The 14215-nt window shown below is 39.3% G+C and overlaps 1 protein-coding gene and 1 long non-coding RNA gene across 2 annotated transcripts; both read left to right on the top strand.

Annotated features, from left to right (window-relative positions):
- Nucleotides 1-383: 383 nt before the first annotated feature.
- LOC307003756 (uncharacterized protein) lies at nucleotides 384-9354 on the top strand. Its single transcript, XM_079622542.1, has 3 exons — nucleotides 384-464; nucleotides 5067-5202; nucleotides 7611-9354. Exons 2-3 carry the CDS (start codon nucleotides 5115-5117, stop codon nucleotides 8438-8440), a joined length of 918 nt encoding a protein of 305 aa, XP_079478668.1. The 5' UTR covers nucleotides 384-464; nucleotides 5067-5114; the 3' UTR covers nucleotides 8441-9354.
- Nucleotides 9355-12729: 3375 nt separating this feature from the next.
- On the top strand, nucleotides 12730-13486 carry LOC307003760. The gene is made up of 3 exons (XR_013798804.1): nucleotides 12730-12824; nucleotides 12916-13182; nucleotides 13265-13486. It is a non-coding gene; the product is annotated as an uncharacterized lncRNA (long non-coding RNA).
- The last annotated feature ends 729 nt before the right edge of the window (nucleotides 13487-14215 follow it).

Raw genomic sequence — 14215 nt, 5'->3', positions numbered from 1 at the left:
TCTGAAACATTTAAGCTGCTCAGGATCTGTTTTAAAGTAGATTCTAATAAACCTTGACAAGCCTGGTTTATTGTTTATTTATTGACAAATCTTGTTTATTGTAGTCAAATAGTTTTTGATACGGCTCTTTTGGGAAGAATGCATCAATAAAAAAATTTGGAAAAAAATAAACGTTTCATAACTACTGATAAACAGGACTTCTGCACTCAAACATGCTGTGCTTTTTAGAATCTCACATAGATGTGGTTGTACACATTATTTCCAATTTCATATGTTTTTTAATATGTATTTCACAAAGACTTAAATATGTTGTGTTACTTGTAGCCTATGTGTTTTTGTACATTTCGATGCACGTTTTATGATTTTAAACAGCAACGTGTGAAGAGGACTTTTATTTTGGTGTTATTTTGACGTCATAAAGCTGCGCTGCGCTCCCACATATGTTGTGATTCGGCTGAAGACAGGTTTGTGTTTTTAAGCGTTTAATGGATGCAAATGTTCTGTCTATTTTAGATATTTAACAAGCGATGTTAAATGAATTAACTACTATATAGCACTTTAATACTTGATCTAACATTAATAAAGGTTATTTTGTCAATAAAGCACATCCATAGATGAGATAACAGAAAAGGTGCGTCTCATTTCGCGCCCTATATCATGAATCAGTTTATCATAAACACGTAATTCGGTCACTGGCGAGTAGTGATGGAGAAAAAAAATATTTGAAACTCCGAGTCAATTGAATCAATTGCTTCGCAAAATGATTCATTGATTCGAATCTCCGCATGCCGACGTCACATGCTGGTCAAAACACTGCAAATGCAACGATAACACAAACATGTGTGATTACAACTTTAACAAACTGCAAATGTTTTATTGAAAGTGTAATATTAAATGTATATACACATGATTGGATACCAACTTTAAATCATAAAAACCTAAATATAAAAGTATATAATTTGGATATTTTCTTATTTGATTTTTATTTTACTTATCAGGTCAAGTCATTTTTATTTATATAGAGCTTTTTACAATACAGATTGTATAAAAGCAACTTCACAGTGTTAATAAAATAATACAAATAATACAACAAAGTTTGTTTCTAGGAGAAAATGTTGTCATCGTCTACCTTTAAGTAAGGCAGATAAATAAAATAGTTGATTATTAAATGTCTCCAACTAAGCAAGCCAAAAGCCAAGGTGACAGTGGCAAGGAACCAAAACTATTAGGTGGAGAAATGTATGTATGATTATGATTCGGGCAGCATTACAAGTCAGATTGGATCAAAACATTCAGAGTGTTTTATCCATTTCCATCTGGTTGGAGGTCGGAGTCATCACGCCGGTGTGGAGACGAGTTGTTGAGGATCAGGGCCGATGGCTGTCGTGTCGATGAGGCCTTCACAGGCTGGCACTTCAGGATGCGTTGGGATGGGTCCAGGTTAGGGACGTCTTGATACCACAATTTTGGCTTCGGTACGATACCAGAATCTAATACCTCGATATCAATAATACTAAATCGATACCACAGATAACCAACCTCAAAAGTTAAGTGAATTGAAACAATTTTATTAAAAAACACTGCTTGAAATTCTGCAGTACCAAATGTGCAAATAAAAAGTTTGAAAATTTAACAAAACAAAAAACTACAGTCAGGGAACATACAGTGGGGTCAATTTTGATAAAAAAAAAAAAAAAGGTTAGGTAGGTTAATATCTTCATATCTTGTCAGTCTTTTTCACATGGTGCAAACAAAATGTATCGAAATGTAACAAAAACAAATTACAGGAAACAGGTTCAATTTTGATTTAGAAAAAAAAAAACGTGTTTATGTTGTCATCTTTTCAGTCTTTATTTTTTTGACAGCTCCTAATACTGTTAGGTCAGGTTACCTAATGAATGTTGACAAATGTAGCTTAATTGTAACGTCTTAGTTTAACTTTAATATTAGTAATATTCATATTACTATTACTCTCTCTCTCTCTCGGCTGATTCCTCTAGGGGTCGCCACAGCGGCAGTAATATGCCATTCATTTTACTATAACTAATACTAAAATGAATAATACTAATCTCTTTATTCATTCAAATTCAATTAATATATGATTGTTTGCAAAAATTGAGACCTAAACTTCATTCATTGTTTCTAGCGTGTCATGCAAGTACATTTGAGCTTTTGTGTTTACCGTATCATATTTAATGGATAAGCTCTTATGTAACTTATGTGAATTACATTATAATTCAGTGTTGTGAATTAAAGTATACATTTAATCAGTTGAATGATAGACTCACCGGTCGATCTCTGAACTCTTTGAGCAAGTCAGGATGAGCAAGTGACAAGTGCTTAGCCAGATTTGATGTATGATTTAAAGCAGCATTTGCATTGAGGTCTCTTGCTTCACCTTTCTCATTACTTTTGTAGGCAAAGTAATGCCATATTCCTCCTACTGCTCTTTTTATTTATCAATTTGGGGCGTGTAGAATTAGCTTCATCTGTTTGATCGGTTTGAGCCATTGTGTTCCTCCGTTGTCACCATTTGCTGGTTTCGCGTCGGTTTGGGTAGCGCACTGGCGCCTAGTGGTGAACTTTGAAACATCAGCGCATCAAATACCGAATTGAGCAAAATTATGATATTGTACCGTTTGTAATATGATATATACCGGTATTTTTGCATTACCGGTATACCGCGCATCCCTAGTCCAGGCGCAGGTCCACCACAAGGGAAAGAGACTAGTTGACACTTCAGGACTGCGTTGATTATTATACTTTAACCCGTTGTCGTCGGGTCCAGGCGAAGGTCCTTCGTCAGATCTGGATACGGCCTGGATCCGGCAGGCTGCGGGAAAACCTTGGGATAAACAGAGAGACTAATATTAGCGTAGATGCCATTCTTCTTATGATATAACGAGTACATCAGGATTTATGGGAAGTGTTCCCGGTTGACCTAATCTATGCAGCCTAACATTGAATTATAGGTAAGGAATAATTGACTCCAGGCCGTTGAATTATTATAAAAATAATGCACACCCGAGGTGGTAATGCGGTCACGACGCGAAGCGGAGTGGCCGTTACACCTCGGGTGTGCATTATTTTTATAATAATTCAACGGCCTGGAGTCAATTATTCCGCTTATACTACAGTTACCACACCTCGAAATATTGTTCAGATGATGTATTTCAAGACGTTTGTAAAGTTTTTGTCATTAAAACGCTCTTGTATGTAGGACTAATTCCTTGCGCATCTAAACCCATGCTCCGTTGCTAATTCCAAAACGTCATTTTAGAGTTAGTAACGGAGGTTTGAGCCGCTGATAGCAGAGTAATGCTGGGGACACACTTAACGACTGACACATTCTCTGACTGTGAATGCAGCAGATTTTAAACACCGCTGTGAACACAGACTGAACGCGCTGAAAACGCGTGCATGATCAGTCATAAGTATCAAATTACATTCATATTTGGCCTTAGAGAGAAGCATGTGCGTCAATATCATTATTTATTTATTAATTCAATTCGTTTTAATTAATTCGTTCATTATTTACGAATTTATTATTTTTATTATTTATTTACGTTCATCAAATCAATTGTAATTAATCTATGCAGCCTAACATTGAATTATAGAAGTCTATAATGCATTATGTGAATGCTAGGTCAAAGAGATGTGTCTTTAGTCTAGATTTGAACTGACAGAGTGTTTCTGCTTCCCGGACAAACGCCCGTTCCCGTTACGTTCGGAAACACAAACCGTAACAGGTAGGAAGACTGTTCCAAAGTTTTGGTGCTAAATAGGAAAAGGATCTACCGCCAGCAGTCGATTTTGATATTCGAGGTACTATCAACTGGCCAGAGTTTTGAGATCGCAATTAGGGCTTTCGCGATAACCGCAATATTGTAGTCATGACAATATTACTGACAAGCCAACCGCAGAGGAATGCAAGTAACCGCAGCAACCGTGATATTCGCGTGCTTTCTTTTTTCATAAGGCTATACCCTTATTGTTTTGAACTTTGTGCATGTATATTGAATGTTAAATAAGTTAATAATGATAACAAGACTGTTTGTCATAGTCATTTGTACAGAGGCTTTCATGGATTATCACTTAAGCCTAAAAGACAGTGAATGAGAGAGATCGACTGAGCGCGTGCGATTACCTGCGCCTGTCTTTGAAGGTCAAGTCATATATATTCGTGAAAAGGTTGCCATGTCCAAGGAAAGCGAAATATTTGTCGTATCACCCTTTTAACGTTTAAGGGTATTTACCATGAATGGCGACAGCGCTGGTCAGCATTCCTCAGCGCGAGGAAGCCGTGGGAAACAAATCAGCGAGTCGCGGATTGAATCAATGCCATTGGTCTCTATTATGTGAAGCATCAGCTTTAATGTTACCCATGCGACGCATTGCTGATCAGCTGAGCCTTGAAGAGTGGAGCTCAAAGTTAAAAATAATTAACACCTTGTTTCATCACATCTATCTTTTAATGATTCAGAGTTTTTGAACGTGTTCGTTGAATGAACGGTTTAATGACTCACTCAAAGACAGTCCGTTGCCGAAACAATGTAACTGCACGCTGAGTGACAGCCTTTCAATGCGCAGAGTTTCGGTTACATTGGTTACTGAAAATTTCCTCGTTTTTGTGCATGCTGACCACATCGTAACACTTATTTATATAGCAACAAATAAATATAAATAAATCAAAATAAATAAATAAATGGCGATAATACCGCATATCGCGCTATTGAGCCACTCAAAATTACCGTAAGGGAAATTCCTTCACTGCGACAGCCCTAATCACAATAGATATAAAGGAATATAATGCGTTAAGAGCTCGCTCAAGTAGTGCGGAGCTAAACCATTTAGTGCTTTGTAAGCAATCAGCAATATTTTAAAATGTAGATAATATTTAATAGCCATTTAGGCTATTAGGCCATTAACTCTCACTTTGACTGACTCTCTTACCAGTGCACTGAACTAGAGCTGACTGAGACGCACCCAGAGATTTAGTGTGTATTTACTTTTCTTTATGTTAATTATTCTTATCTTACTCATGACAATATTGTCTAAACACACAGAAAAACTCCTGGTGAAGCGACTGAGATCCTCGTGACACTATTATAAAGATGGCGTTTATTAAAGAGGAGAGTGAAGACATGAAGATTGAAGAAACATTCAGTGTGAAACAAGAAGATACTGAAGAAGAAAAAACAGGTTGGTTTCATTCTCAAAGCATCAAGTCACCTTTATTTATATAGCGCTTTTTAAAATACAGATTGTATCAAAGCAGCTTCACAGTGATAACATGAAAATAATAAAAAAACAATTTCATCATCGTCCACCTTTAAGGCAGATCTATAATATTGTTGAATATTAAATGTCCCCAACTAAGCAAGCCAGAAGGCAAGGCAACAGCGGCAAGGAACCAAAACTCCATCAGGTGACAGAATGGAGAAAAAAACCTTGGGAGAACCCAGGCTCAGTCGGGAGCCAGTTCTCCTCTGGCCAACGAGTGAACAGTGGATGATTATGATTCAGGAGCATTACAGGTCAGAAGTTCAGAATGAATCAGAGTATTTGTCCAGTTCCGGTTGGTTGAAGTCGGAGTGGAGAGGAGGAGAGACTGGTTGACACTTCAGGTCAGCGGCGTCGTCGTGTCCTGGCGCTGGTCCTTCATCAGATCTGGATACGGCCTGGTTCCGGTGGACAGCGGTAAACCTCGGGATAGACAGAGAGACTAATATTAGCGTAGACGCCATCCTTCTTATGATGTACCAAATACATCAGGATTTACGGGAAGTGTTCCCGGTCCCGGCTGTTCTAAACTATGCAGCCTAACATTGAATTATATAAGTCTATAATGTGTTATGTGTATGCTAGGCCGAAGAGGTGTGTTTTTAGTCTAGATTTGAACTGACAAGAGTGTGTCTGCTTCCCGGACAATGGTAGGAAGACTGTTCCAAAGTTTTGGTGCTAAGTAGGAAAAGGATCTACCGCCAGCAGTCGATTTTGATATTCTAGGTATTATTAACTGGCCGAAATTTTGAGATCGCAGTAGACGTGAAGGACTATAATGCGTTAAGAGCTCGCTCAAGTACTGCGGAGCTAAACCATTTAGTGCTTTGTAAGTGATCAGCAATATTTTAAAATGTATACGATGTTTAATAGGCAGCCAATGCAGTGTTGACAGAACAGGGCTAATATGGTCATACTTCCTGGTTCTGGTAAGAACTCGAGCTGCTGTGTTTTGGACCAGCTGTAGTGTGTTTATTAAGCGTGCAGGGCAACCACCCAGTAGAGCATTACAATAATCTAGCCTTGAGGTCATAAACGCATGAACTAATTGTTCTGCATTATTCATTGAGAGCATATGACGTAATTTAGATATATTTTTAAGATGGAAGCAAGCGGTTTTACAGATACTAGACACATGACTTTCAAATGAAAGATTGGTATCAGAGTGAGCTAGTTACAGAGTGAGCTAGAGGTGCGCAATGGACACAAAATCACACAGCTATGTTTTTTTATAATTGTTGTTCTCAGGTCTCTCTTGGGAAATATATCTTATTCTCTTTAAATTATTTTATTTTTTTATTTAATAATAATTAAATTATTCCGTTATCTGTCTTCCGTCTTCCATCATCTCGCTTTCTGATTGGATATTGTTTCGTTTCACGTGATAATCTGCAGAGCGTGAGCAACGTTTGTCCTCGGGGTTCCCCCCACACATCAGGATTTCTGATCTTAAATATTCAACATGTTGAATATTTACGATTCACGATTGGGGCGGCTCCGACATTCTTCTGAGCAGGTTCGGACACTCTTAACACACTTCACACCAAGGGAAAATCTGATAAGATAATCTGTAGAACCATCAAGATAATCAGGACATAGCTAAGATTGTTGGAAGGGGGGAAGTCGGCCTAAAATCAGCCCGATTCTCTTTTGGTGTGTACCCAGCATTACAAGCACAAACAGTTAAAACTGATTGAGAGGAAAGATAAACCAAACCCATGAAATATTATTTTCCTGATGTAACATTTCGTTGTTAACCTATTATTTATTTTGTAAATAAAGTTTTGTGCTTCACCCATGTCCCAAAATCCTGTATTATAATGCTGGCAGTGGTCAGTGTGTGCCTTGCAGTATAGCTGGTAGTTTGTTGTGGTTCACTTTCCAAGTCCATCGTAAGACCGACATGTAGGGTGTTGCAGGTAAAGTTTTTCTAGCTCATTTACCAACCCTGCAACTGGAAAGCTACATCCAACAGATTTTAGCTTCAAGCCTAACTAAACACTTTGTTGAGGATGATTTGAAAATCACAGGCAGGTGTGTCAAAGCAGGGTTGGAACTGAAGTCTGCAGTAAGGTAGCTCTTCAGGGGCAGGGTTGGCTACCCCAGCTAGGTTAAGTCCATCAAGGAAGACTGAAATGATGCAGACATTGATCATGGAAAGCCTGATGATGAGACATGGTGGGGAATTAAATAATATTCGTGCAATCGTGTTCGGGTTTGGACCGCAGCAAACGTGCCCAGTGAAAAAAACTCCCTAAATGTTTTGATGTCTGTTGCTTTGTGACGTTAAAATGAGGCTAACTTGTATTTGTCTCTGTTCACCTTAGACCGGATGGAGCTAAAAGAGGAGAGTCAGGAACTGAATGGGATGGAAGTGAAAGATCATTATGATGAACATCATGATTGTAAAACTGAAAAAAAATCTATTAGTTGCTCACAGACAGAAAAGATGCCAATTAGAAGTAATTTCACCTGCTTTCGGTATGGAAAGAGTTTTGATCAACAAGGAAATCTTGAAGTTCTCATGAGAACTCAAACTGGAGAGAAGCCGAACACCTGCCAACAGTGTGGAATAAGTTTCACTGAAAAAGGAAGCCTTAAAGTCCACATGAGAATTCACACTGGAGAGAAGCCGTTTGCCTGCCAAGAGTGTGGAAATAGTTTCATTCGAAAAGGAAGTCTTAGGAGCCACATGAGAATTCACACTGGAGAGAAGCCTTACACCTGCCCTCAATGTGGAAAGAGTTTTTCACATAAGCCAACCCTTAATGCACACATGAGAACTCACACTGGAGAGAAACCTTACACCTGCAAACTGTGTGGAATTAGTTTCAGCCGAAAAGGAAACCTCACAGTCCACATGAGAATTCACACTGGAGAGAGCCACTTCACCTGTCAAGAGTGTGGAAAAAGTTTCTATCGAAAAGGAAGCCTTAAAAGCCACATGAGAACTCATACTGGAGAGAAGCCTTACACATGCCCTCAATGTGGAAAGAGTTTTACACACAGACCAACCCTTAATGTCCACATGAAAACTCACACTGGAGGAAAGCCTTTCGCATGTCTTCAGTGTGAGAAGTTTTTCACACATCAAAGAGACCTAACACAACATTTGCAAACTCATTCTGGAAAGAAATTGATGTGTCCCTCAGTGTAGCAAGAGGTTTAAAATAGAGCAGTTTTATATTACACAATCACTTGAGGGAGATCGTTTAATTTTGATCAATGTAATAAAAAATATTTTGACATCAGACTTAAAGATACACCTGAAAAGTCATGCAGATGTGAGATCCTATGTGTGTTGTTTGTGTGGAAAGTGTTTTAACCCTTAAGGGTCAGCGATCAATTGCATTTTTTCCTGATAATGGTGAAAGAACTTTGTCATACAGAAACGAGTTATAAATCATTAGAATCTGTAAAGGGTCTATTTTTATTTCCGTACACTCACAATAACAAAACGTTGTGCTTTTGTAAAATAAAGAAAACAAACAGTGTGCACATTATGCCTTCTCTGTCTCTATGAACTTCTTTCTGAAACGCGTCACAAAAATGAACCGAAACAAGCGAATTCTTGCTAATGAGACATGAGAGATATGTCTTTAGAAACCTTTTAGTGTCTACATTTAAAATAAGTCATATGGACAACAAATAATCTGTTTATGTAATCAATATGAAACCAACAAGAGGTGCAATCTTCCCTGTCTGACCTCATTATTTTTTAATGTGGATACACCCACACGCAATGCAATCTATCCATACGGTAATTGTCCACATTAGTTACGTGATGTTATTATACAACCAACGGTCAATGAAACCCCACCTGTATCATGTCTCCTATCTAATTAATCCTCATTTAATGACTCACACCTTAGTGTACATCACCTTTTCTTAGAATGCAGTGTGTGTTTGTGATATCTAGCTGAACATTAATGGACACAAACGGGAAGGCAGATATCTAACCACATTCGAGACAGCGTCATAAATCCTCCCTACAGAGGAATCTTAGAAATTCCCCCTTTCTTATTGGTTGAGCCAACCCTGAAAGGTGGGACCTAAAGGTCAGGTTTTAAATAGCCCCTCCTTCTCTTGTACGTTCGGGTTGCTGTCCTGCGGGGCAACCCCAGGGCAGCAGGCCTTGACTCACAACCAGCCATGTGCTCATTCAGGAGAGAGAGGACTCTCTCAACCACAGAATCAAGGACAACCTCAGGAGTTTGGCACAATGTCTTCATTCGACGCAGAAGAAGTCCATCGCAACTCCCACCATTTGCTTCTGATTCTCTGCTGGCAACAAAGTTTATTTTACGATTTAGATTTTGACTACAGGCTCTAAGTAGTACTGTACTGTAAGAAAGACATTTCCCTTCCCCGGAAATGAATATTTCTTAGAATTAATAAACAATTTACGCTGAGTGTTCACGGGACAAACAGGTGGGTTGATTGTAATATTAATTTTACTACATTAAGTTAATTATATTAAATATTTACTGTTCTGACACAGACCTACTTTGATTATTAAACAAACAGATACAACAGAACAAATGTGAAATATAAAATTGAGCGTGCACCAGTACAGAGGGCGGAGTGGGGGATTTAAACTTTAAAAAATATGAAATAGCCTATATCATTGTTGTTTCGCTTATTTATATTCGTGTGGACATGCTCATATGTTGGTGTTTTTTATATATTTTCTAAAATATATGCTATAAAAAGTTATTATATGGTAGGATAGTTATTTTAAAGCTGAGATTCTGCGGCACTCCAAGCCAGATGTAACGGCACCCACTTTGGGAAATGGAAGCTTTAGCGTAAGTTCTGCTGGGAAGACTCAATTGTTGCGTCATTGATTATCTTCTCATCTATCCAATCACGTTTTAATACTAGAAGTATAAAAGAACCGTACTTACACTTGTCTGAGTTCGCAGATGCTGACGCTTCACTCACCTCCATCCACCCCTCCACCACCAGATGATTTCTTCCCTCCAGCAAGAGATGGGTTCCTCCGTCCATCCTTCCTATCACCATAGGATTTCCCCTTCAACCTCCCCACCACCACCAGGATGGTCCCTTCCAATACCGCATTGGGGGTCGGCTGCGCCCCCGCCATCTTCAGGCGGGAAATGCTGAATCCGTACCCTCGGATTGCGAGTTACGGACGGGGCCTACGCCAAAGAACTTATTGCATGTGGCTTGCTGGGCTGTTAATAAATGTATAATTGTCGAGTATCTATTCTCCCGAGTCTTTCTGGTAGAACTACTGATCTAGAGAGCCATTTCAATCGTGCAGTTCTCCATGAAGGTAAAGTTTACAAACACTCTATCAGTAAATAGTGGAAACACAATGTGCATTAGAGGCCTGAATGTTAAGATCAATTCCATTCTAGCAATTAATTTATTTTTGCTAATGTGGTGGCAAACATAATTCTATCACTGAATAAGAGACAAATATTTCTAATTGTCTTTGATGAGGTTTATTTTCTTGCAAGAAAAGGCCAGCAGTCGTACAGTCACACAGAGTGGCTGCAGAGTGTGACAGTGAAGGGAGGGCATTCTTCCTCTTTTATAGTCTTGACTCCCAAAATGTTATCTTTCTAGGCCAATGATGGTATTTTCAACCATACGTGGAACATTCTTAGATGTACCAACACTCTTTATCATTCCAATACAATTCCATATTAGAATAAGGTTTGTGTGTGCTTTTACTGGTCATACAAATCTTAAAGATACAATTTCTTCCACAGTAACCAGATACTTAATTCAGATTTTGGCTATTTATAGTTAAAAATTCTGTCATACTTTTAAATAATGTGATTTATAATAATACTACAGTTCTGTTCTGATGTTCAGGGTATACCATTCACAGATGTGGGTAACGTTGCAGTCCACAGTGGCATTACCACTGCATCCACTGGCAGTCAATGCTGTCACGTAAACCTGACTTCATTAACCCTCTGGTGTCGACGAACATGCCAGCACGTTTTGGTGAATTTTTTTCCACATAGTAGCAAAATCGACTTAATAATACATCATTTGAAACTGTAAAGGGTACAGTTTTATGTGTACAGTCATAATAACAACAAAACTTGCTACCCCCACGCACTAGTCCATCCTAGCTCAAACAACCCTCACTGCGCCAACCATCCCAGTGGACAGATGCAAAGGGTCTGTGTGAAGTACTAAAGTACTGAAGCCAGTACTAAATAAAAACTGTCTCATATGCCAGCTTCTCATGAACAAAACTAATTTAAAAAGGCACATAGAAAGGAAACACACAGGCAAACATATGGACATCACAGCAAGTTCCCACCTTCAGAGATCCCAAGAATGGAGTCTATACCGTCCAAAAATCATTTTATGGTCCCAGTATACCTCTGCATGTTTAAGTTAAAGTATGGATTCACATGAGTGCCAGGTGAACATGGAGTTGGCATTGAGGAGTGGTTTGAAAGCATATCAATGCATACACCTCAAATCAGTAACATACTGTATATCCTATGCCTCCAGGCCAACGACGTAAAAATTAAGGTGTCACTGCCTTGGCTGAACTGCAAGAAACTGGTCCCAGACTGTGAAGGCCATCCAATAACTGGTTCAGCAGAGCATTATGCTCTATATGACCTATTCCATGAGGATAATACAAAGGATAATACTGTGATACCCTGTGAAAAAAACACCTGCTCACACTGTCGAGCCCTGATCTGTTCCTCAATAGGAATATCATCCATGATTACAATACTCACAAAAATAAACAAAGACAAGGCAACATAAAAAAGGCTTTCAAAAATGATGTAATTTTTTCAAATTCATTTGTTCACATTGAACAAAAGCAATGCAGCCAAATCTTTGAATTGGGAAGCCTGAGGAAATGGATGCCTTTTTTCTTAAATTATTTAAGAAGTGCCATTTATTTTCTGACATCTATTTGTCTATTAAGTTTTGGATCTAGTACCTGATTTTTAAAATGTTGTTATTGGATTTATTGCGCTTTGTAGGGATTAGTCATGCAGTGCTAAGGCATTTAAAATATCTAAAACTAGGCAGATTAGATTTTAAGCATTTCACAAACCTACATTTTGAGAACAAATTTTTATTTTTATTTTTTTTGAATAATACTCTTGACTTATGAGCCATTTTCCCTTTTCTTTTGGCCCCTGGTCTACCGCTGCGCTCTGGGTTCCACTTCCCTGGAGTCATTCCACAACCACCTCAACCGCTTCATACCTAGTAAGATTACACACATTCACCTCAATGTGTTTTTTTTTTTGTGGTGGTCTGTTTCATGTCTTTTGTAATTATAAATTAGTGTTAATGTTAACTTTTTTTATCAGGAGCGAGTGCTAACCTGGAAAACTTCCAGGCTTATCTGCTTGAGGGTTTGGAGCGGTGGAATGAGGACCGTGCTGCTGCTGCCGTCATGGATGAGGCCCTGTCATCCCTGCGCTTCTACAGTGCCTCGCTCCAGCACAGCCTCAATGAGCTCAGTCAGCGTCTTCTTGGCTGTAGTCTTGTACAAGACTATTCGAAGCCAGGACAGTACATGGGTATGTGTCTATAATGCCATGCTTTGTTGTTTTCTTTGTAATGCACAGGCGTCTGTTTTAAAACCTTATCTATTTAATTTAGTTTTGTCAGACGAGCTCATCGGGGTGTAGTACCTGGGCTCGCAGCAGTCCTGGGAGTCCAGGGAGAACTTTGGGCAGGACCCAGATGCTCCAGACAGAATCCCAGATGACTTGGGGGATGCAGAAGATGAGGGATTTGGGGATGAGGCAGAGGAGCAGGACCACACAATCTCCCCTCTTTCTTTAGTATCCACCAAGGAAGCTATACGCTTGTCTCGGGATTCACAGTCACTCTTCTCAGTCTTCCTAGGACCTGCCACCTAAACCCCAAAAAGATGTATGCATGCATGCAGGCATCCCTTGTCATGCAATCATATGGAGGAATTTTTCATTCATACTAACTTCTTTCTTCTTGTTAGGTGTGCAGAGGACCAGACGGGACACCGGGTTTTGATAGAGTGGTGGACCTGGCCAAGTACCTTGTTGAGCTCAGAGAAAAGCCTTGAGTCTCAGAAGGGAAGCCACTGACATTGTTCGGCTGTGGGACAGACTGCCGGACAGTGACAAAAAGGCGGTTTCCTATCCGCCGAGACACAAGGAGAGACTCTTGCAAGGCAGGTTCAAGGCCACCCACTCCAAAACCTCCACCTGCCATGGAAAAGAGAGCTTGAAGCTTGAAGAATAACACATTTTGCTTCCTTGCATTAACATCACGGTGAAGAATACTGATTTTAGCATTTGAGGCATAGATGAAGATTAAGTCAAGCAATTCAGGTGTCTAACATTAGCTTGTGTTTTTATGCACTTCCTGACCATTAAGCTCAAGATACAGCGGTGCCTTTGTCTCTATGATAATGTCAAGGCATACTGTCGTATGATTTGTGTGAATTTCTCTCCACCCCCAGAAATCCCTCCTCCTAAAATGGCTATAAAATTGTAAAGTTATGACTGTTTTTTTACGAAACTGCAGACGCGCTCAATAAAGAAGAACTTCAGCTTGAACGTGATTCCAACGTCTCCTGGTCTTTGCTTAGAAGAAGGAAAAAGTTTCCTACAGTTTTGGTGCCCTGTGACCCGGATAGAGTTCCAGCTTCCTCCAACCTAAATCCAGATTGAAACTTCAAGCTCAAACAAAGATCTGCTTTCCAGACTACATCATTTGGAATCCAGAGCAAAACTTCCAGCTGAACAAATATATCCAGACTGAATTCTGTACAACCAAGGTGTGGTGAGTGCTGCTCTATCCAAAAGAACCTTTAACCCCCTGAGGTCGGCAAACGCGTGGGCGCGTTTTGCTCGTTTTTTTTTTACATAGCAGCAAAATAGACCTAAAATACTCCGTCAGTTTTGGTCATACAGCCTTAAGAAAT

Source organism: Phoxinus phoxinus (genome assembly GCF_949152265.1).
Source record: "Phoxinus phoxinus genome assembly, chromosome: 9".
In the NCBI taxonomy this organism is placed as follows: Eukaryota; Metazoa; Chordata; class Actinopteri; order Cypriniformes; family Leuciscidae; genus Phoxinus; species Phoxinus phoxinus.
The sequence above is the reverse complement of the archived record's forward strand: the minus strand, read 5'-3'. Positions and strand labels throughout refer to the sequence as shown.

Bases quoted from the DNA above. Each gene is read 5' to 3' on its own strand.
- LOC307003756 (XM_079622542.1), top strand. From the start codon at position 5,115: ATGGCGTTTATTAAAGAGGAGAGTGAAGACATGAAGATTGAAGAAACA. The intron at 5,203-7,610 runs GTTGGTTTCATT...TGTTCACCTTAG, and splicing joins TACTGAAGAAGAAAAAACAG to ACCGGATGGAGCTAAAAGAG.